General features: G+C 36.5%; 1 protein-coding gene across 1 annotated transcript; it reads left to right on the forward strand.

Annotated features, from left to right (window-relative positions):
• The first annotated feature begins 97 nt into the window (after positions 1 to 97).
• On the forward strand, positions 98 to 19,045 carry LOC134851924 (E3 ubiquitin-protein ligase Midline-1-like). Its single transcript, XM_063868199.1, has 14 exons — positions 98 to 872; positions 1,789 to 2,138; positions 3,175 to 3,483; positions 3,835 to 4,068; positions 5,983 to 6,148; positions 6,459 to 6,764; positions 7,385 to 7,569; positions 10,684 to 10,843; positions 12,315 to 12,361; positions 13,542 to 13,701; positions 14,923 to 15,084; positions 16,863 to 17,041; positions 18,001 to 18,172; positions 18,399 to 19,045. The coding sequence occupies exons 1-14, from the start codon at positions 668 to 670 to the stop codon at positions 18,749 to 18,751; spliced, it is 2,988 nt and encodes a 995-aa protein (XP_063724269.1). The 5' UTR covers positions 98 to 667; the 3' UTR covers positions 18,752 to 19,045.
• The last annotated feature ends 6,036 nt before the right edge of the window (positions 19,046 to 25,081 follow it).

Consider the following 25,081-nt stretch of genomic DNA (forward strand, 5'->3'; position numbering starts at 1 on the left):
CTCGTAGAAACCAGGTTATAATGTTGAATCAGAACTTGCAATAGAATTTTTTGCAGAGTCCGTAAACTTTCTCACATTAGGCTTCATTTTCAGATATATCTAATATGCTATCTAACTACAACTAACCAATTCTGAATTAATCAGCGTGCTACCTGTCTTCCGAGAAAAGAATATACTCCAATTGATCTCTGTCTTTGTCTTCCGATCACCAAAGTGTCCTCCTTCAGAGAACAACAAACTGACCAATCAGAATTTACCAAATTAGTTTCATCTGTAAATCTTCACTTTTCATTCTTGCCTCTAAAGGTCACAACATTTTTACTTTTCTTCCATTATTCAGTGCAATATTTCGTATGGTCTTCTCTATTGTGGTCTTCGTGTCTTTTATTTCAATTAAATCGCATTATTCACTTCTTGTAATTCTAGTTTAAAACTAGCGATCTAAATTTTTAGCTTCAATTAGCTTAGCTAGGCTTTTAGTTGCTTACAGTTAGCTATTTCGAGTTTTGTTTAAAATAACTTAAAAATTTAATAAACTGTTCAATTTTTTAATTCTAAATTACGCCCTGCATTTATTTTGAGACTTTTACCTATTATTTCGCTCGCCATTGTCACAAATCGATTTTTTTAAAATTATTTGTGCAAAAATTTAAACTCTGCAATTTTAATGGACGCCTTGAGAAGTGAACTTACCTGTTCAAAGTGCAATCAACTGTTTAATCAACCAGTGACACTGCCGTGTCTCCACTCTGCCTGTTGTGCATGTGTGGACTCGATTGTGAAAGAAGCGGTCGAAATCTTAAGTAATGGAGGAGTGGGCGATGAGAAAACGGACTGTGGATCTGAAAAAGAGAATGCGTCTGGTGGTGTAGGTTAGTTTGTTTTGTTGCGGATTCGAATCAAAGATTTTTTTTCTCCAAGCATTCTAGTCTGGACAGGGTTTTATGTCGCGGGCAAATTCTGGAAATACCGTATCTCGGTTGCGGTGCTTGAAAAATAAGTCGCAGACTGAGTCTGGAAATACCGTATCTCGGTTGCGATAGTAGAAACATTAGTTTCAGACCATCAAATAAACATTTGTTTGTTTTATGCGATCCCCTTGAGCAATTCATTTAAATACTCGAGCATTTAAATGAATTACTCAAGAGGATGGCATAAAAAATACTTGTCTCAAAAACAACTAACAATAGAATTTTTGTGAAACTATTAAAGTGTCAAAACTAAAGTATCATACGAGTTTTATCTAACTGCATCTTCGCTTTTGATTCCTTTGCAAACCGTCGAAGCTAGTTTGGTGCATAAATGGCTACCCATAAGATTGGTAATAGGTCAATCATCTAAAAAAAACAGTTGTTCTAGAGCAAACTTTTTTGTGACCAATTTTAAAATCTCTAAAGATGGAAAATATGCGCCCAAATGCTCAGAACATTTTTCAATAAGAAATATGCATTTTTATAAGCTTTCAATTATGATCTCTTAACTATACCCTCACATTGCTTTGATGTGGACATTTTAATTTCAAGAAGCTGATTTCGTGCTTAACTGGTCGGCGTGTGCATGCATAAAAGTTTCTCTTGACAGTCACTGTGGCTCTCATAATTGAATTGATCAGCGTCTATCTTATCCGTTCCAGAATATTAACACATAATTAAAAGCTGGTTTCGATTGTTGCATGTTAGCACGCTCCATTTCGTATGTTGAGCCTGCAGATGGCAGTATTTTTTAATCTTACAGTTTCAGACTCTACCAATTTTCTATGTAAAGTTGCAAACAAATGCTATTTTTTAGGTAATATTGCTATATCTTGCCCTGAATGCAAAAATATAGTCAAAGTTCAACTGGATGCTGTAAAAAAGACACATGGGCTAGATTTGAACCGACTTCTGCAGAACTTGGTCGAAAAACACAAGAGTGCACTGGGTGACCAGGAAAGCTCAGATGGTGTCACAGAAGTGTCAATTAATGGCGACAGCAAAAAGAGCAATGAATGTGACGTCATGAAATGTGACATGTGTGAAGATGAAAGTGCAGCTGAAGTCGCTTCTAAGTTTTGCGTGGAGTGCAAAGTGCTGTACTGTGAAACATGCTTCACTCAGTGCCACAGAATGAAAGGACCATTTGCCACTCATAATATCCAGGTTTTTTTTTTGCTGGAGTATTGGATTGATCAAAATATAATCAGCAAATTTTAACCCAACCATACCGTTTAATAAGCTTAGTTTTTTTTGCCTTGTTAAATTTGCTAGAGCAAGTGTTTTTACTTTAATCGGGAACTACACTTTTTTCCCGTAAAGAACTTTTATTACAAATTTGTAAAAAAAAATTAATATTGCGTTATTATGGATTCTTAGCAAATTTTAGGTCCCTTCCCACTTAGTCTGGTGGTCGTGCGGTCGCCTTTGCGCCCTTTAGTCCGAGGTTTGAGTCCCGAACGGACCTCCTTTTTTCAGTATCTGAAATTGAAATTTTTTTCCGGGAAAAATTGAATAGTCGGACTATAGTTTGTCGGCTTAGTTGCCACACCAAGTATTTTTTGACCTGTAAGCAGTTATCCTTGTAGTCTCAATTGGTAAGTTTTCCGTTTTTTTTTCGCTTAGAATTTTTGTTCGGCTCAAATGGTTTCAGCTCATGTTTTGTCGGTTGTAGTAAAAAAAAAGTGACAAATTCAAACAATTTAATCCCTCCATTTTTTTATGACAACGTTTTTTGCTTTGTTTTTTTTTGGATCAATGGGCTTCTAACGTATTATAGGCTTAGTGAACCCTCGGAAACTAAAAAAAATTATTTATTGTTAGTGACTGTATTTCTCGTCTGTTTTTCTGAATTGAATTTTTCGTATTTCCAAAACAATTGTTGATTTTTTTTTTTCAAATTTTTTTACTCAGCTATTTCCATCTCACTTTCTATTTGGTAGCTTGCAATGGTACGCTTTCTTTGGATCGCAAGTGATGCGAAGGTCCGCTTTGCCTGTGTGTTATGTTTATATTTTTAATTCTGTTTTTAGTATTAAGGCGAAAATCATTCGGTTTTGAGAAGTTTTCTATTTTGACGAGGCGTGAAAATCTAGCAAGGTGAGTTTTACCTTAAAACAACCGCGTCCTCTTAACTAAAAGACACTTGCATTAGTTAAAATTGGTATGCTTTACTTCTGCAACCTACTGCTATGTATTTCAGTCACCGTCGGATGCAAAAATATCTCTCAGAGAGTCAGAATCCAAACCCAAATTGTCCAACAATGACGTCATGACATGTACTGTGCACGACAATGAGAAAATCAACATGTACTGCACGCAGTGTAATGAACTTATTTGTGCACTGTGCAAACTGGTGGGCGTGCACAAAGAGCATCAGGTCAACGACCTAAATACTTCATTTAAAGGTCAACAGGGTGCACTTGGAGAGAAGTGTGAACAATTGACTGAAGTGTCGGAGAGTTTGATTGCGAGCATGGAAAAGCTGAAGGAAGCAGAAGCAATATACAAGGTTGGTTATCTGATATAAATATGCGTGCGAATCCCATAGTTGTGGTAGACTAAATTGTCAAACACCATAGTCTTAGTGGAAGTTTTTTTTTGTTTTCGGTGGAGCGGTGTTGAAGTGGCTAAGTGTCTGCCTCTCAATCGAATGTTTCAGTAGGGGCATATAAACCAGCCGAAGTATAAACTAACTGCCATATAAACACAACTTAAAATACAGAGCTGTAGCAAAAATTGATCCAGAACTTATGCAAAAGTTACGAAAGTTATGCAGATTTCTAAACAATTGAAGTAACTTTCGAATGGTTAACATACTGTGCTCATGTTATTTGTCGAAGGAGTATTTTTGTTTTTGCAGAAATCAAAGGACGCAACTGAACTTCAAATACTGGAAGAATTCGCCGAACTCCGAAGTCTGTTAGAGGACAAAAAACGACACATGCTCTCGTCACTCCACGAACACTTCCGACTAAAAATAGGCGAAGTGGTTGAGTGTAGCGAGAGTGTGAAGCGCACACTGCAGTCTACTCACGCAGTGCTCAGTCTGTGCATGGAGGCGATGAGAGAGCAGGATCAGACTGCCTTTCTGCAGGTACATTGTAAATTGCAAGCATCGTAAATTGTAAATTGAACTTTTTTTTAATTTTGGCTTATGAAGTACTTAATTTTATAGAGCTTTATACAATATAAATCATCATTTTTACTCCAGCGGAGTGTCGTTTGTTACTACAAAGCCACTTTTTAACCTGAGAAGCAAATATTGGTGCTACTTTTGGAGGCACCTTTATTGTCACAAAAGTGACGGAAAGACCGGCTACTCCCCTGTGTGCCACCTATTCCGCTGGTCTCATTTTACCTTATCCGACGGCCTTCGAACATTTACCCTGCCAACTTTTCACCTATTTTTGGATTTAGTTCTTATGTCCAAAGTTACCCTACCAAATCTGAGATTAAAAGTTTAATCAAAATAACTCGTAGTGGTGATCTCTCCAGCCTTAGCTGCTAAGCCCTTTGAAGAATTTAATTGTGGCCTTAGAAAGTTTCCAAGTTTTGAACGTTTCCGGGAAACTGTTTCCTTTTTTTCGAAAATTACTCTGGCCAAAAATCTGAAAGCAAATATTCAATCGCAAGAACAATTGTTAGGAATCCTCCCTGCATAAACGGTACGCCCCATTTTTTGTCCAAAGACGTTATAGCCATAGAAATTGTCCATTTTTTGGAAACTTTTGTCCGAAGCTATCCTGTCACAACTGAGATAAAGGGTTCAATCGAAAGAACAGGTGCGAAAAGACCATATTTTGACCGTTTTTTGGAAAAGTTTTTTCTTGAGAACTACGGTACCAAATCTGAGATTAAAGTTCAATCTATGAACAAGTTGTTGGGAGTATCCTCTGCATTAAAGGATTATCTCAATTGCTGCAAGCAATCAGCTTGAGAATTAAGTTTATGGCCATTGAAAAATTTTATGGCCATAGAAAATGTTCAATTTTAATATTCTGAAAGTTTTTCTGGAAACTTTGCGAGTTTTCCCGAAAACAACCTAGCCAAATCTAAGATGACGCGCTTATTTGAAACATTATGCGCTAAAATTTTTGTCTTCCTAGCGGCTACGCCCTAAATTTTGTATACAAGCAATGTTGTCTTTTTTGAAAATCTGGGTAGTTTTTGATTTTTTTTTTGATTTTCTGGAAACTACGGCTGAAGAAATTAGATCGAAAGAACAAGTTGTAAAGATATTTCCTACACAAGCAATTTACCCCAATTTTGACAAGGAATCTTCTGTGGATTTAGAAAATTTGACCAACTGACCCTGTTTTTGGAATTAATTCAATTTCTCAAAAGCGACAGTGCTAATTCTGAAATAAGAAAATATGGAAATTGGGATTTTTGATTGATCTCCCCTGCAGAATTTTTTCTCCGTATTTAAGGGGAATCAGCTACGGACCTGGTAAATGTCCAATTTTTGATTTTTTTGACACATTTTGAAAAATTACGCAATACCTTTCGCATCTGTACATTTTCTTAAAATTTATCAAACAGATAATTGCTTTAACTCTTAATCTACCGGTCGGAGGTTCAAATCTTGCACATTAAATTAGTTTTGTTTTTATTTGTTGGCCTTTTTGTTGAAAAGGAGTAGCAATGTAGGAGCAACTGTAGCTGCTTTATTGGTTGCTAGTGTTGGTTAATTTTCTAGCGATTGCGGCGCTGTTATAAAAAGCTGATACTGCCAATCTCCTCGTCAAAGGTTCCATTACGGCACTTAGTAAAAGTTTTTCGTTGGTTTTCTTTTTTTTCTTTAAATTGGTTTTTGGCTCCTTAGAGCTTCATTTTGCCGTTTATCTCAGTTGTGTTTGCAGCTTCGCCGCTGTGTATAGTTAGTATTGTATCTGTAAACAAATTGCTGGAAATTTCGATTTCTCTGATGTTATTTTTCGGCATTTGACCTCCTAAAAACCAGGGCAATTATGTAGAGGCAAAATATGCGACACTTTCTTCTTTTCAGTTTTCGTCTCAATTGTGCGAACGAGTAACTTCTGCCTCCAATGATGCAACTGACCTTGCCCTATCCTGTGCGCAATTTGACAGTTCTGAAGACCAATCTGACGAACAGCTGTTCGTAGACTTTTCTATCGAGAAACGGAATATCTCAAATCTCGATTTTCTCAAAGGTTAGTGGTGAAGTAATAGATAGTTGTTTAGACGTGAGAATAGACTTTTACGAGCTTCTTAGCGACTGGATTTGATAGAGTGTTCTCATTTGATAATGAGTGAGCGAACTTGGAAGCGATTAAAAAACATCCAGTTGAATAAGTTTTTGATGTAGTATAAGTGCGCTCTGCAATAATGATTGTGCTATGGAGTGTAAAGTTATCTCTCGTAGTATTATTTAATAAACAATCAATTAAATTTTTAATGACTGAAAGTGAGATTCAAAAATGGTCGATGAAACAGTTGAATTATGGTTTCTTTTTTTTTAAGCCCCGGAGCCAGTCAAAATTTCACGAGATCTTTGCGTGTGCAAACCAGACTCGCTCAAACTCAGATGGAACGCAAACAGTCACATACCAGTGACTCAATACAACGTAATTTACAGAAAAGAAGGGGACGAAACGAGAATCCAATGCAGTCCTTTGTTAATTGAAGATGCAAAGAATGAACTGTTGGATTTTTGTGTCGATGATTTGGAACCAGATACTGTGTATGAAGTGTGTGTAGTAGCGGTAAACGGGGCGGGAGAGAGTAGCGAGGATGATTCTGTAGTTTTGCTGAGAACTGCGTTGCCAGGTAGGTCTGTTTTTGTTGCTAATTGTGGATCTTTAAGGCTTTTTGAGCAATTTTACCGAAAGAAAATTTTGAAATAGCAATTTTAACGAATGCAATTTTTGATTTTGGATGTTCATTGGGCTCCTGGTTGAAAAGTATTATGCATATTAATGTGCTTAAATTGAATAATTTATTTTTTTTCACACAAATTAGGGTTATAACGAATTTTTGTATTTTTTTAAAAGTCAATGAACGTAGTTCAGACTCTTAAATGGGTCGCGATAATTTTTGTTTTTTTTTTTCAGGAAAAGTCTTAAAATTATTTCAGGCTCAAATTTACTTTTTCGCGGTTTGACTTCTGATTTCGTCTTAAGTTCAGTTCATTTCCTGTTTTAAAAGGCAGGGTAAACTTCACTATCGAATCTCGAACGCGTAAATTGTGATCGACTTCTTGTTTTGAAAGTGGAATTTAATTATCGAGTTTCCCAGCGAAACAAAAATTTTGCCGACTTCGCAAATTGGGTTAATTTTATCAAAAAAGGGTCAATCATAAAGTATTTCCAGTAGTTCAGTCTATATTTTTTTCTGTTTACTTGCGTTCATCGACTCTTTTCCAACTGTCTGTTGGCTATGTTTTGTAGTTCCAAAAACGCCACAAGTAGAGGAAGAAGACTGCGAAGTGGTGAAGAATAGCATCCTGTTCAGATGGAGAGCATCCCTGGATGTGAGTGGAATGAGTTCAAACTTGTCAGAAACAACATCTAGTGATGCAGCTAGAAATGGAACTGCTTCATTGGTCACCTTCGTCGTCGAGTTTAGAGAAGAGGTGAGTCATTCTATTAGGAAGTGGTCGGATATAGATTTTTATATAAAAAATTAGTCGATTGTATCGGCAATCAGAAAATTATGGTCAAGAAACAACTTCTGATGATTTACAATGATCATCATTTTTTTTTGCAGTCTCTGTATTTCTCAGTGTTTCTGAATTTACATGTTAGCAAAAACTTTCCACGTTACAGCAGATGCCTCTTTTGACTTGGCGTAAAAGGCAGAGAACATGTGGACCAAGAAATTATTGGATTTATTTTATTTTTTAGTCAACCAGCCGGAGGCCTAACCCGGAGGTTAATTATTTAGGTTGACATGAGCGCATATATTCAGCGCCCTTTAAGCTATGACTTACTTGCAAGAGCTCACTTTACAAATTGCAGCGCACGTGCGATTTGAACCCACAATCATATGATTGCTGGGCACCAGCACTACCGGCTGGGCACCAATTTATAACTGTCGAAATTAAAGATTACTCAGTGGTCAAGATGGTGCCGTAACTTCTTGATCACTAAGTGATTCCTTTTACTTCGTTTCAGTGATTTTGCTATTTACACAAGCAAAGCTTGTGTTATAGTATGAATTCTCTCTTTTTTCCAATCTAAGTCGCAAATAATGTTGCGACAAAATGTGTTCATTTTGAAAGTGTTCGTTTTGATCAATAACTAGCTATTAAGTACAGCCAATTCTAAGGATTTTAACACAGACTATTATATTACAAATAGCACTTTACTTTCATGGTATCATGGATCTGTAGCGTAGAAGTAGGGAAGGACACCCGCAACAAAGTAAGAGGGTTCTAATCTGAGCAAGGTCGGATGCTTAAAACTTTTTCGTATACTAGCTAAAATGCGTTCGCTCTGTAAATTGAGGCATGTAAGTTGGTAAATTTCTTTTTGTAAAATTGACTGGTACTGCTAATGCGTCTTAATTGGCTTGCGTCACTTAGCAATTATGTAGACTCATAATTTGCCTGTGTCACTTAAGATATTTTGTAGACTCTAAGTTTTACTCATTCAGTTCTTTTCAGGAGCGTTATCTCTCATATTTTTGCTTGTGTATGCGAAGTGTAACTTCGCCTCTGTGTTAAAAATTGGTTCATAAGTTTTTTTTCGTATGACACCAGCTGAAAATATTGATGTTGAGGTTGAAATTGATGTTAAATGTATCTCAGAATTTTGATGAAACACGAGTTTTCGTTTTGAGACCGTAAGAGTTCTCGAAGTCCACGGTAAAGCGTTTTCATAATTTTGTGAAAAAAAAACATGAAAACGATACGCAATACGACGAGGTCGAGATAATGAAGGTTTTAAGTTGAGAATGAGATTTGTTTAGTCTCAGGATTTTATTCAATTTTTTTCCACAAAGTGTCAAATTCAGAGCGTCAAATTCATGGGTTGGCTGAAATATAGGACTTCATTACACTAGCTTCTGCTTAGTGTGTTATTAAGAATCCTTTCTTTTTTTCTAACCTAACTCGCAAATAAAAGTGTTCACTTATTTGGAAATTTCACTGCAGCATTGGAAATTGCATAGCTCTCTCAGCTTTATTTGTGGCGAGTGTTTAATCTTCTATCTTCTACGTACTAATTGGCTGAGTGGTAACTGTGTGTGAATGTTGATCTCAAGGTCGCAGGTACGAATCTCAGACGCAGCCGAGTTTTTGCTAATTCGAGGCTTATTGATACTTTTTCTTGTACTTTATAAAGCTGCTTTTTGTCGTATTCCCGCTCGTGTTTGCGATGCAAAGCTTCGCCTTTGTGTTAAATTAGTTCTAGGATAGCTATTCCAATATGAATGAAAAATAATTTGAATTAATATACAAATTTAACAGTCTATGAACGAAGTGAAGACATTTATTAAGGGCTTGTGGTTTTTCGATTTAGCGGCTGGCACTTTCAAGTTCAATGCAAATTCGTTTGCTAAATGGACGGTAAATAACGCTCTTCAATACTGAAAGTTGAAATAAAGCGAAAAAATTTCAATGACTTTTAGATTCAAATTGGGGTTCAATGTTTGCATTTCCAACTGGAATACTAAAGCACTTATTGATCCAGTGTTCTCAATTAGGTTACTTTCATAGAAAAATTTGTCAATCATTTACATTTCTTGAAACTGAGTAAGCTTTAAGGTGATATATTTGTTTTTTTTGCAGCTCAAAATTGTTCTGAAAAACTTTTTTAAACAAAATCTTCATTGACATTGTTAAGTGGTTGACGCTTATGTGGGTTGAGATGATTTTTTCCTTAGTTTTTTTTTCAGCAAAAAGTCTAAAATGATTTCACGCTCATATTTGGTTTTTTGCAGTCAAACATTTGATTTTGAGTTCAGTTCATTTCCTTTGTTAAAAGAAAGGCAAACTCCACTGAACAATTAAATTGATAAGCTCACAAAGCATTACTTAATTCTAGTTTCAAAATTATTTTTGTTTTCCGTATTCCCAGCAGTTCAAGCAATTTACCTGTTGATTAATTTCTCTCTAAATGGCTTGAATTTGAGAAAAAAATCCAATCACAATCAATTCTTAACTTTCAAAGAGCTCTGACTTGATATTTTTTTTCTTCGAAAGTTAAATCAATTTTTTCGATGAATTTTTGTTGGTTCGTCGAGTTCTTTTGCACTTTTCCAACTATCTGTTGGCTGTGTTTCTTTGACTCTGTCTTTGTCATTGCCCACTAAGTATTGATCGATTTTGAAATAGCGTGTTTTTTCACGTGTCAATGAAAGTTTTTTCATGAAAAGTCTTAAAATTTGTTTATGCTTTAATTTTTTTGGTTTGACTCTTGGTTACTTTTGATCTTCATTTGAAAGTCATACGCTGAAAGAAGGGCAAATTACGCTCTTCAATTACGAAAAGGGTAATAGCGCAAAAAAACAGAAATTTTGTGGTGTTCCTGTGGAATAAAAAAATACTTATTGATTCAATTTTCTATATTTTGGTCAATTTTGAATTTTGATAAAAAACATTATTGAAATTCAAAGAGCTCCAATGCCCATTTTTTGTTTTTATTTATTTCGAAACTAATCAGTCGTTTTTTCTCGAGATCGACTCATTTCCAACTATTTTGGTTATATTTCATATGTCATTTTTTGGATTAAAAATGCTGTTCAGAGTGACGATGAGTGGACTATAAGACGTCTGATGGAGTCGACAGAGATGATGCTGAGTGAACTGAAGTACAACACCATGTATGTGGTGAGAGTGAAGGCGGTCTCATCTACTGGGTCGAGTGCATACTCGCGTGATACACTCTTCACTACATGGCCACTGCGTAAGCAACATTCCATAGTTTCAGTTTCGCCATTTTAAAATCTATTCATTGAGTATGGTTTATCAGACTGTTAAAGAAGTTTAAAATTTTACTTTCACAATTTTGCAAATTAAAACATCTTACCTTATTGTTCCGACCACTTCACTAACTTAAGGGCGCGATATATGACGTGGGATGATTGTTTCCCCACGCATAATGACTGTCTCCAAGAAAGCTCGTAGGCTTATCCATTACCCTTTCAGTCTTGATTAGGTTTCCTAAAAAAAACGTTGTGTCGAGAATTACTGGCCTGTAGGTTTTCAGACTTCAGTAGAAAATTTGATCAGAGGCTGGCCTCCAAATAGGGAAGTAGAGAAGGACACCCGCAACAAAGTAAGAGGGTTCTAATCTGAGCAAGGTCGGATGTTTAAAACTTTTTCGTATACTAGCTAAAATGCGTTCGCTCTGTAAATTGAGGCATGTAAGTTGGTAAATTTTTTTTTGTAAAATTGACTGGTACTGCTAATGCGTCTTAATTGGCTTGCGTCACTTAGCAATTATGTAGACTCATAATTTGCCTGTGTCACTTAAGATATTTTGTAGACTCTAAGTTTTACTCATTCAGTTCTTTTCAGTAGCGTTATCGGTCATATTTTTGCTTGTGTATGCGAAGTGTAACTTCGCCTCTGTGTTAAAAATTGGTTCATAAGTTTTTTTCGTATGACACCAGCTGAAAATATTGATGTTGAGGTTGAAATTGATGTTAAATGTATCTCAGAATTTTGATGAAACACGAGTTTTCGTTTTGAGACCGTAAGAGTTCTCGAATTCCACGGTAAAGCTTTTTCATAATTTTGTGAAAAAAAAACATGAAAACGATACGCAATACGACGAGGTCGAGATAATGAAGGTTTTGAGTTGAGAATATGAGATTTGTTTAGTCTCAGGATTTTATTCAATTTTTTTCCACAAAGTGCCAAATTCAGAGCGTCAAATTCATGGGGTGGCTGAAATATAGGACTTCATTACACTAGCTTCTGCTTAGTGTGTTATTAAGAATCCTTTCTTTTTTTCTAACCTAACTCGCGAATAAAAGTGTTCACTTATTTGGAAATTTCACTGCAGCATTGGAAATTGCATAGCTCTCTCAGCTTTATTTGTGGCGAGTGTTTAATCTTCTATCTTCTACGTACTAATTGGCTGAGTGGTAACTGTGTGTGAATGTTGATCTCAAGGTCGCAGGTACGAATCTCAGACGCAGCCGAGTTTTTGCTAATTCGAGGCTTATTGATACTTTTTCTTGTACTTTATAAAGCTGCTTTTTGTCGTATTCCCGCTCGTGTTTGCGATGCAAAGCTTCGCCTTTGTGTTAAATTAGTTCTAGGATAGCTATTCCAATATGAATGAAAAATAATTTGAATTAATATACAAATTTAACAGTCTATGAACGAAGTGAAGACATTTATTTAGGGCTTGTGGTTTTTCGATTTAGCGGCTGGCACTTTCAAGTTCAATGCAAATTCGTTTGCTAAATGGACGGTAAATAACGCTCTTCAATACTGAAAATTGAAATAAAGCGAAAAAATTTCAATGACTTTTAGATTCAAATTGGGGTTCAATGTTTGCATTTCCAACTGGAATACTAAAGCACTTATTGATCCAGTGTTCTCAATTAGGTTACTTTCATAGAAAATTTTGTCAATCATTTACATTTCTTGAAACTGAGTAAGCTTTAAGGTGATATATTTGTTTTTTTTGCAGCTCAAAATTGTTCTGAAAAACTTTTTTAAACAAAATCTTCATTGACATTGTTAAGTGGTTGACGCTTATGTGGGTTGAGATGATTTTTTCCTTAGTTTTTTTTTCAGCAAAAAGTCTAAAATGATTTCACGCTCATATTTGGTTTTTTGCAGTCAAACATTTGATTTTGAGTTCAGTTCATTTCCTTTGTTAAAAGAAAGGCAAACTCCACTGAACAATTAAATTGATAAGCTCACAAAGCATTACTTAATTCTAGTTTCAAAATTATTTTTGTTTTCCGTATTCCCAGCAGTTCAAGCAATTTACCTGTTGATTAATTTCTCTCTAAATGGCTTGAATTTGAGAAAAAAATCCAATCACAATCAATTCTTAACTTTCAAAGAGCTCTGACTTGATATTTTTTTTCTTCGAAAGTTAAATCAATTTTTTCGATGAATTTTTGTTGGTTCGTCGAGTTCTTTTGCACTTTTCCAACTATCTGTTGGCTGTGTTTCTTTGACTCTGTCTTTGTCATTGCCCACTAAGTATTGATCGATTTTGAAATAGCGTGTTTTTTCACGTGTCAATGAAAGTTTTTTCATGAAAAGTCTTAAAATTTGTTTATGCTTTAATTTTTTTGGTTTGACTCTTGGTTACTTTTGATCTTCATTTGAAAGTCATACGCTGAAAGAAGGGCAAATTACGCTCTTCAATTACGAAAAGGGTAATAGCGCAAAAAAACAGAAATTTTGTGGTGTTCCTGTGGAATAAAAAAAATACTTATTGATTCAATTTTCTATATTTTGGTCAATTTTGAATTTTGATAAAAAACATTATTGAAATTCAAAGAGCTCCAATGCCCATTTTTTGTTTTTATTTATTTCGAAACTAATCAGTCGTTTTTTCTCGAGATCGACTCATTTCCAACTATTTTGGTTATATTTCATATGTCATTTTTTGGATTAAAAATGCTGTTCAGAGTGACGATGAGTGGACTATAAGACGTCTGATGGAGTCGACAGAGATGATGCTGAGTGAACTGAAGTACAACACCATGTATGTGGTGAGAGTGAAGGCGGTCTCATCTACTGGGTCGAGTGCATACTCGCGTGATACACTCTTCACTACATGGCCACTGCGTAAGCAACATTCCATAGTTTCAGTTTCGCCATTTTAAAATCTATTCATTGAGTATGGTTTATCAGACTGTCAAAGAAGTTTAAAATTTTACTTTCACAATTTTGCAAATTAAAACATCTTACCTTATTGTTCCGACCACTTCACTAACTTAAGGGAGCGATTTATGACGTGGGATGATTTTTCCCCCACGCATAATGACTGTCTCCAAGAAAGCTCGTAGGCTTATCCATTACCCTTTCAGTCTTGATTAGGTTTCCTAAAAAAAACGTTGTGTCGAGAATTACTGGCCTGTAGGTTTTCAGACTTCAGTAGAAAATTTGATCAGAGGCTGGCCTCCAAATTTCATATTACAACAATTTGAAGTTGTGTGCTATTAATGCCTCTCATTCTTGAACTTTTTCACCAAATTCAATCGCTCTTCCCAGAAAAATATCAGGGAATCTTAATTGTGAATTTGTTTTCTTAAATCAATATGTTCGGAACATTCTTTGCTACTTACACAGCAACCGGCTGGCCTTGTTCGCTATCAGGGGCGGATTTAGGGGGGGGGCGGACGCCCCCCCCCCCCCTCAGGGATTTGACCCCCTGCCGACCCAAAGGGTCCCCCCTTTGATACTTTTTCAGAAATCCATTTTTGGCTGACCGACCCTAAAATTTTTCTAAAGGCGCCTTTGGCGCCAATAAATGCTATTTTTGAGGGGGAGCGCGCGCCAAAAAAACGCATTTTTTTTGTCAAAATTTTTCAAAAAGTGCCCAAAAACGGCTTTTTTGACAGTTTTTTCAAAAATTTGCCTGCGGTGCAGAAAATTTTGCCAAAATAAGGGCAAAACAGTGCTTTAGGAATCAATTTGGTCGACCTAAAAAAAAAAAAAAGGTCGTCAAAATTTTGGAAAATTTTTTGAAAATCCGCCCCCCCCTCGAGAAAATCCTGGATCCGCCCCTGTTCGCTATGATGTTTTTGGATTTTTTTTGGTATGAATTTGTCAAATCGATAATTTTTTCGAGAATACCAATGTTATCACCGAGCGTTGGTATTTATTTTCATTCTTACAATGGCTGTTATTTAGAGACCTTTTGATGAAGTTTTGTAGCCTTACGTTCAATTTGGAAAACTTTGAGGCGATCCCATATGCCTAGATTTATAAATGCATCTGGCTTCAGTTTCAAATGAAACCCATATTTTTTAATTTCGGGATTTCGAGTATTTATCTAATTATTAGCTCCTGAGTCGCCGACACTGTTGAGCGAACACTGCCAGGGTCAGGGAAACAAATTCCAGATCCAATGGACCACAGAGGGAGGAACCAGTGAGAACCCGGCCGACTGCTACACTGTAGAATACAGGCCATCGAACCAGGGCGCGGATTGGATTAACTTTGAAGGTAAACCATTTCTTTTAAATCTCATTCGGAGTGTTTTTGTGCGTTTCTTCAGGAAATGTTACTTAACTTAGTAGCAAAATTCATTAAGGGTCATGTGTATATGTTCTTCTTCCCACCACTCTCAACGCACGGTGTTTTTTTTCCGCCCTGTTTTGACTGACTCAAACAAAAGTTCTTATTGGTTCGGGCGGATGGGGTTGTTTACACCAGCAAAGCTTGTGAGATTTCAAATGTGGTGTTATTACCCAAGTAAACGCTTGTGTTATACTGCAAGTTCTTTTTTACGCGAGCGGAGCGTTGTGTCATATTATGAAGATCACTTTTTCCAAAACAAGTAGCAAAAAAGCGCTCATTTATTTAGTGGCATTTTTGCAGCAATAACAGTATTAGATTTTCTTTTGCTTCATAGTGTTATATCTTTGTATCTGGTTTATTAGTGGCTTGTGTTTGAAGATTCTTAAGTGCCCATGGCGTAGATGGGGAGCAATGGTGAAATAGTTACGTCTCCTCCTCTCAATTGAAAGGTTGTATGATCGAGGCCCATAATGTGCTAGTTGCTTGAGGGTGAGGCAACATTACCAAGCCCAGAAAAATAGTCAAAAAGTTGTCTGTAACTCTTAAGCAGCGGCGCAGCAGCGGTTAATCGTGAAAAGCTGAACAGCTCGCTTGTTGGTCGTTTCCCTTGAGGATAAATCGTCTTAACATAAAGATGCTAGGATGTGTGGCTGGTAATCTCCAGGTCGGGGTTTCTTTTCCGGCACATTTTTGTAGTTATACACAGGGGCGGGTTTTTGGGGAAATGGGGTAACGGATGCCCCCACATTAGGGTTTTGACCCTCTCACCACCCAAAGTGAGAGGGTCTCCCTTTTGGAATTGTTTTATGACATCCATTTTCGGGCGAACAATCCTTAACTTTTTTTAAAGGCGCCTTCGGCCCCAAAATATACTTATTTTGAAGGGGTGCGCGCGTCGAAAAAACGCAAATTTTTTTAACCAACATTTTCCAAAAAGTGACCATTTTTGATGGCTTTTTTTGACAATTTTTTTTTCAAAAACTTGCCTGCGGTGCAAAATTTTGGGTCAAAATAGGTTCTTTATAGTGTTCTGCGATTGCTCGAAAAACAATTTGGTTGACTAAAAAATAGTTGACAAAATTTTCAAAAATCCGCTCCCTCCCCTCGAGAAAACTCTAGATCCCCCTTGGTTATACCTTTTCTTTCTTCCATTTTTTAAACCCTTTTTGAGCTACTTTTTGCCGTTTTTTACCTCTGTGTTTAACTTAAGTCGCATATTTTTTTGTTTAATTTCTCTATTAGGTTTAAAATCAGTAGAATTGAGAAGTTGATTGAAAGTTCAAAAGATTTATTCGCAGAATGTTCAACTAGCAAAAATGTGCCAAAAATGAGAAAATATATTCTCTAGCAATTGAGCATGGTGTATTGCAATCAGAAAAAAATTTCAGCTAAACCAGATAAAGCCTTGATAGTTAAAAAAAAAGAAATAATAAAGTATCAGCAATTAAATTATCAGCTAAATCAACTTTTTTAATCTATTCATCTTATTCAAGCAAGTGAAGATCGACTAGAAGAAGAATGATAATAATTGACTTCACTCAACATATCAGAAAAACACAATTAAATTACAGAGTTACATTGAGATTTGCAGGTTAATGTTGACCCAGGGTATGCGTTGTACTTTTTGGATTTTTTCCAGACAGCGAATCATTTTGAAATAACATGATTGAAGTTGTGTATGTGAGTTGTTCATGTGTCGTCAGGTGTGGAGATGACTCACTGTCACTTGAAGGACCTCCTGTATGACACAGAGTACACAGTGCGGGTGAGGGCTGTGAACAGCAGTGGCCACAGTGACTACAGCGACTCAATCATACTCCGCACTGGCACTCCGCCCATCCAGTTTGCACTGGACAACAACACTGCTCATGTCAATTTGAAGGTAAATTTAAATTATAGTTACTGTAGAGAGAGCTGTAAACAAGTGGAACAGAATGAATTAATTGAGAATATCAAATATCTATTTTAAGAAATGCGTCCAAAAGCTATTCATTCTGACAGAATTTGTTTTGAGGTCGCCTGGAATTTCAAATTTGCACGCAAAGTTCCTCTGTTCATTTTGCCTGTTTCAACTTTGGATTAGTGACAAATTTATTGCCTGACGTTTCTCTAGCTGTGAGGACATCCCAAATTCTTCCTATATCGGAACCTAAAGCAACTCACCGACATTACCGATCGATCCTTCAAATTATTTGGGCAATTTATTGAGATGGGTAATAAATTTGCCCGCATTAAACATTGCTGTCAAATACAGTGGTCGTGACATTTTACCTTTTCAGTGTTTCAATGCAGCCAGTCAACCTGGTTTATTTGAGGCTAGTGTTTCTGATTAATTAAGCGTCCGTGGGTCTAATTATGGGTCTTTCGAGGGAACCATATTTTATATGCTTTCTTCCAGATCGCACAAGACGCTAAAAGTCTCAGAATAGAATTTATAGTTCAGTTTTTTATGACAATAATTTCATTTTCGCTCAATAGTTGTTGCTGAATTTTCATTAAACGCCGTCGAATGTGTTTTCGGACATGTTTTCGGCAAATAGAGTATCATTCCAGACAGCATTTCGAAGTTTTTTTAGATGTGGTTTTTTCGAGAGCTACTAAGGTTGTTTTATTTGGACTTAGTGGCTCTCCTTTTCTTTTGTGTCTGCTAGCGTGCAATGCTATTTTGTGGCATCGCAAGTAATGCGAAGCTCCGCTTTGCGGCTGTGTTTTAAAATCAGATCAAAAATAAAATGAGGTGAACTAAAGTGCGAATTTGATCGCTGTTTTATACTCTACTTAAAAAGAATTGTTGTGTTTTTTTAGAGAGTAAGCAGTTAGAATTCTTTGTTTTAATTTCAGATTACTGGCAACACAGCGCAGTATGACAGAGGGGGTGCTAAGAGTAGACTGGGACAGTTAGGGGAGGACTGCTTCCTGGGGGCCTCCTTCTCAGTTTTGGGAGACAAGAGCGTGAACAAGGGCAAGCACTACTGGGAAGTGAAGGTGAAGGTCAAATCAACAGACAGAATAGGTCAGTTTGTTCTTTCAATTTGGCGCTCTATTCTCATTAGTCATCGTAGAGATCTGCGCAAGTTAAAGTTAAAGTCGTTTAACTCAGCTTCCGAGCTAACGAAACTTGGTTCACTGTGTTTCAGTTCACTTCGGAATTAGACTTCAAACTGTGTTCAGTTTATTTTTAGTTTAAAACAGTTAATGCATATATGAAAAATTTCGGTAACGGTTGATGTTTTGTTCAGGTGTGGCTTACCTCAACACTCCTCGCGATAGTCTAATCGGTGACTCCGACAAGTCCTGGGCGATCGGGTTCCTCGCAAGCGAAGAGGGACGACTCTTCTGCTACCACAACAAGAAGAAAAAACGACTCAATATCGAGCTTCCATCGTCTTCGCCTCCTCTGAAATCGGTCACAGTCGGAACACTTTTGGATCTAGATGAAAACTTTGTGGCGTTCTTCATAACAGAGTTTCACCAGCACATTCACACATTTAAGGTCAACTTCACAGAGCCAGTTTTTCCAGCATTTTCAGTCTGGCCAAATGACGTCACAATTTGTTCTGGACTGCAAGTGCCAGATTTTCTTTTGCTGTGAGCTACGAGGTGGAGGTCTATTAGAAGTTGAGCGTTTGCATTCATAGTGATATTTTCAGTGCTATAGATTTAATATGTAGTGCAGGAATCATTTTAAATCTGCGCGAGAGTGCAGGATAGTTTAGAACAAATGTATAGAACTTATCAACCTTCATAAAGTTCACGCAGTTTGCTCTTTGTCTAAGAGAGTAAACTGAAATTGCAGCATGTCCATTGTGGTAATTAAGTGTCAATGAACGTAGTGAAGACACTTATACAGAAGGTGAAATTTTTCCGAATAAAAATAGGCTGGGGTTTCAGGAGCAACAGACTTCAAGTCAAAATTTCGATAAAAGATCGGGATCATTCGCATTATATTTTGTTGTTTTTCCATTTTTTTCATGCAACAGGGTGCTCTTGAGTTCTTCAATTGTTTCATATGCTTCTCTTTGGGTTTTTATTGGGATTTTATTCCTTAATTTTTTATCGGAGACCTTGCTGGAATTAATTTGAACAAATCAGAAGTCAAACAAACTAATTTTTGACTATAACAAAAAATTAATTGACCTTGGCAGCTGATATGAATAGTTGTTGGCTGTTGGCAGTTGGTTCCACATAGAATTACATCTTTAGTCTGCTTGCTTATAGTTGTCTGAGACTATTAGCTTCTCCTATGATGGAAGTTTTTTTGATCTATTAAAGCAACCTTGTCGTTCAAATCGTTGCACGGCTTTCTTTTTTCAACTTGTTTCAAAGAATGTTCTTCTGCCTTTAGCTCCTCGTTTTTGGGTCTTTTGCATAGTATAACACTCATAAAGAATAAGTTTTTGCGCTAACTACCTCATCGGAATCATTTTTTTTTTTCAATAATCACTGATTTATGATACGGCGCTAATCATAGAAACGGCGCTAACTAATCATAGATACGGCGCTAACCGTTGTATCGGAATCAAGAATTTATTTTAAATCAAGGATTGTCATTCATTGATCATACGTTTAGTAGCAGTCACAAGGTTTTGTGTTTATTTCACGAAATTAGATAAGTTAGCTGCAAGCTTTTATTCAAGATATTGGCGGCCAACTGTTAGAGGTCTGTTCAATTTAAATTTCGTCGGTATCCTCATAGTTTTCACAATTGTTAAGTAATCAAAATTACGGCTCTTTTCATCACTGTTTCTATACATGTTATAAAATCATGACAAAAACGGAAGTTAAATTGTCCATTCGACTCTTAAACAAATCGCCTTTTCTTTTGTCATTAATTCTTCGGGTCTCATGAGGTATGTCAATACCCTTGTCATGTCAATACTCTCTTTAAACGAGGTATGTCAATACCCTCCATACCAAAATCTGGTAAAATTGCCTCTTCGCCTCCCCATGTCTTCTTACCATTGGGCTGACTTAGTTTTTTCACTTAGTGGGTAGAAAGTAAGAATTAATTTCGATGAGTCATGGAGGTAGTATGTATGATCAATTGCTTTTGTTTAGATTTTTAACTATGTTTCTGGGGTCATATACAGTGACAAAGCTTAAAAAAGCGATAGATGGGATGACACAGCCTAATTCCAAATCGTTGTCATTAACTGAGCTCTCCTCTCTTTTCGTCGTCATCTTTGTTGATTATTTCGATAGATTCTAAATGGTAGTCATTATCGTCTCCAATAACGAAGCTCTCATCTTTTTTCGTCGTCATCTGGGTCGATTATTTCGATGGCTTCACCAGTTGCATCCACGGGGTCTTCATCGGATAGTGTCACAGGGATTCTGCAGTCAATGGTACTAAGTTTGTTACTCTGAGATTTTTGGTTGTGGGCGCTGTTCCGTGTCTTGCTCGGCTCTACTTCAAAATGAGTTGCGACAACTGACCTCGAATGCTCTTTTTGGACATCAATCGCTCTTACTTGCTTGGGATCTGCAATGGTTTCCGTCCAATGAAAGTTAATTGTTTTTGCTTTTTCTTGGAAGCAACTAGCGCACTGGTTCTGGCTGTGGACGTTTTTGTTGCTGTTTTTGAGCCTGTTTTCTAACTCTACTAACTTGATGTCGGGATTTTGTAGATTGAATGGACAGAACAAAAAGGTCTTGTCGTTTTGACCGTGTAATTTTAGCATTGTCCTATGATGATGATGATGTCCATAGTTCAGCTATCGTACTTGTTTGCGCACCAGCTCGTAATATTAGCAATTGAATAAGGTTATGCTGGATTAAACGATAATCTGCAGCCTCTGCATTTCCTGTCATCATTTTACTCTTCAGTTCTCCGAATCTTTTTTTTGGGTAGTTGTAAGTGATCGTTTAGGCCAACCACACTTGAATCTTTGGGAGGTCTCACAATCCCGCAGTAATTTCAATGCAGTCGGACAACCTTCACACCTTTCGATCGATGCTTTGCGCGTTAATTACAAATTGCTCAGTATGATTGTGCGCTAATTTAAAAGTTTCGAAACTCTTCAATAACGTCTGAGATGGAACACGATTATCTAAAGTTTGCTGGAAAATACTTTATTGGAAAGAAATTGGTATGAATTTACTACAGGTTGCCTTCAGACTCGATAATTTTCAAGGGTTGGGTTTGGGATGTTTTTGGTTGAAAATGGTTGGTATTTTCCAAGAGAAGGGTTGGAGTGGTTTAAGAAAAAATGTTGGAATGAATCTCAGTAGTTTTCAGCTTCTATTTATACTTCATTGCGAAATTTCCCAATTTGTTATAGCAAATAGGAAGTTACTTTTCAACTTCGTTATCTCTCTTGATATTCATTCTTACATTCGTATTTTACGAGTAGAGTCGTTCGTATTTTACTAGTAGAGTCGTTACTATTCGTTTTTCATGAGAAGAGTCTTATTTACCAATACTTTAACCGTTTTACGAGCTATCTCAAATACTTTAAGTCTTGGTTTCCATTTATTTTGCAAAGGGATGTAAGCAGACTGATTATATTGTGGCGGCGGCGTCACGCTTTGTGAACACAATAATTTCTATATTTTTGTCTATTCTATGTTTCTATGACTTTGTGTATTTGGTTTTTAAGTTCCCGGATCTGATGGGTCTCATTAATGTGACTCCGTTGTATCTGTTCGGTATATTCATCCATCTGGGGGGTTTGCATTTTTGCTTTTAAATACTTCGCGGGATCATAGTTTTTGGTGATCAAAGAGGGAATTTGTTATGAAGTACAGTTTCCGTATTGCATGGTAAGCTTCCAATTTGAAGTAATTTACCTGAGGATTCAACGCATAGTTCAAATCCATGTCAAATCCTGGGTTGGTATTTGAGGAAATATGGTGCTCTTTGTCCAACTGAATATGCAATTGGCTATTCAGTTCAGTAGGGTGCAAGGGCTGTCTCCTAACTGTCATTAAGTGTGTAGAATCTGGTACCGGCGATTTAGCCGTTTGTACCTGATAGGGTCGAACTATTTGGGTTTGTTTCTCAATGCGAGAATTAGAAGGAACCAGGGGTATTTTGAATTTAGGAGGGGAAATTCGCTAGGGTGTTAATGCTTTGATTTAGAAGCTATTGGAGCAAGTAAAATTGTGTTGGGTGGTGGTAGAGTGAAGGACCGTGAAGGGGCCGGTCTTGTAGCAGGAGCCGTAGTAGGAATAGCAGTGGAAGTAGTTGCTAGTAGAGTGGTAGTTAGTGGTTGAGATTCCAGTGGATCGTTGGGTGGGAGAAGGGAGATAAGATCCCCAAAGCCATGCAAGTCATCGTCTGGAGTGGAGTCGATAGTTGGTGTCAGTGCATCGGTCGGTATATCCTAGAACAAATTAAATAATTAGACTGTTGGTAGGATGCTCTGTTTTGATTTCTTCGATCAAAACTTGTTGATTGAATGTGAGGATACATGCGATCCTGGTTTGTATTGTCCATTTCCTCTCAAAGGGGTGCCTGTACTTTCTGATCATATTTGTCTTGTTTTTCTTTTTGATCAAAAAAACTAGATGAGTAAAAGTCGAGGTCACTAAAGAAGTAAGAGTATTTTATACGAAGCCGCCAGCAGTATTTTGCCGAAATGTAGTGAACGGCCGTAGATTTTGTGTATATGTAGGGCTTTTTTAATAAATAATAGACCATCCAGTATAAATTTCACAAAGAGAACTGAGGCGAAGACTATTCCATTTTTCTAACTAGAATTTTTTCCTGAATATACGGGTGTATTCGTTTTTCCAAAAGTCAGAATAAATAAGATAGTCTAAACATAAAGTTTGAGTAGAGCCTAGTGGGCCATATGGGTCTGAGAAAAGTTTTTGTGGGCATTGAGAAGGGATCGAGATACTTTTTTCTGTATTCCTTTCATTTCTGAATTATCAGAAATCTTATTCCAAAATTTTTGCATCTAGTGTTTAATTTGCTGAACTATTTCTTTTGCTTGAATGAGATATGGTCCTGTAACCTTCGTAATTTGGGATGTTAATTCAATCCAGGGCTTATCATTGTCAAAATCTAGTTGGAAAAGATATCAGTGTTTATCGGAACAATCTTGTAAGTCTGCCGATTGAAAAGTATGCCGAGTTATTGGATCTACAAATTGAATTTTTTCCTAATACATCATGGGAATGCAATTTTGGCATTGATCCAAAAAATTCTCGGAGAGTGATAGGGCCAGGCAACATTGCCATTGGTGTCCAAGAACATTGAAAGATTTTGAGTTAGGATGTAGCCAGCCAAACGTGTGCTCTCAAATGAAAGCATTAATGTATTGAGGAGCGTTCTAGCTCGCATTGATGGTGTAAAAAATCTAATTCGGCTGTTCATAGTATGTAAAAGCCGATGAAAAGAAATTAGTCCAATTTGGTACTTAATGAGCTTCATAGTCAATTTGACTTGTTGAAAATTTAAGTGGCGGCGAATTTTCACTTGTTGTGACAAAAGTAGAATTTGGTTGGCCGGCATTATGAATAGTTCCCATTTCTGGGGTTAGTTTAACTTGGATGCTTTGCCGGTAAATACAAATTGCACAGTATGGTTGTGCGCTAATTTTAGAATTTCGACTCTTCAAAAACGTCTAACATAGAACACCATTATCGCAGATGGAGTCAGTTGATGGTTTTTTAGTTTCTTTGCACATGCTGCTTAACCATATTGGCAGTTCTGTCTTTTTGAATTGAGGTGAAAACAGTCGAACAGGTTTTATTATGTTAGCAAAACTTATGTACGTCGGACAAAACGCTTGGTAGTAATATAGGGTCCTTTCTACTTTCTATCGCAGAAAGTAAATCTAGTTGGTGATCAAGGAGGTAATTTGTTATGGAGTACAGTTTCCTTATGGGATGATAAGCTCCCAATTTGAAGCGATTTATTAGAGGATTCAAATCCTGGGTTGATATTTGAATTAATATAGTATTCTTTGTCCAACTGAATTTGCAATTTGCTATTTAGTTCAGCTATTATGTTAGAATACTAAATATTTGAATTAATATAGTATTCTTTTTCCAACTGAATATGCATTTTGCTATTTAGTTCAGATATTATGTTAGCAGAACTTATGTACGTCGGACAAAACGCTTGGTAGTGATATAGGGTCCTTTCTACTTTCTATCTTTGAAAGTATATCTAAAATTTGCTGGGAAATGTTTTTTTTAGTAAATAAATTTGTATGATTTGAACAAATTGTGTCTTTACACTCGATAATTAGTTTAAGGGTTGGATTTGAGATGTTTTTGGCTGACAATAGTTGGTTTTTTTTAGAGAGACGGGTTGAGGTGGTTTTGGAGAAAATTGTTGGAATGAATCTCAGTAGTTTTGAGCCTCTCTTTGTACTTCATTGGGAAATCTACCAATTTCTCGTAGCAAATAAGAAGTTACTTTTTTTTTCGTTATCTCTCGTGATAGTCATTCGTTATTTATGAGTAGAGTCGCTATTGTATTCACGAAAAGAGTCGTTTTATACCCAATACTTTGACCGTAATACGAGTTATCCCAAATGCTTTGAGTATTGCTTTCCACTCATTTTGCGAAGGGGTCTTAACAGGTTGATTTTATGGTGGCGACAGCGTCACGCTTTGTGAGCACAATAAATTCTATCTTTCTGTTTCAGTATGAAATCAGAACATTTTCATCCTCACGTTTTTGCCCAGCTAATCAAGCGAGATTCTTTTTAATCAAGGGAAGCTATTTTCATTGAACTTGTGATCTTTGTTCAAAAATTTTATTATTGGTAGCAAATGTTGCGGTTTAGACAGACGTATTTTCGAGTCAGGCTTACTGAATATAAATGCCAATGTTACAGTCTTATTAATTTGATAAAATCTACACAAGCATATCATAAATTCAATCATATCATAAATTCAAATACATCCAAGATTATTTGGTTTTGAAAGATTTGAATTCCAGTTCATTATTATTTTTCCTTTG

Source organism: Symsagittifera roscoffensis, chromosome 7 (assembly GCF_963678635.1).
Source record: "Symsagittifera roscoffensis chromosome 7, txSymRosc1.1, whole genome shotgun sequence".
NCBI lineage: Eukaryota > Metazoa > Xenacoelomorpha > Acoela > Convolutidae > Symsagittifera > Symsagittifera roscoffensis.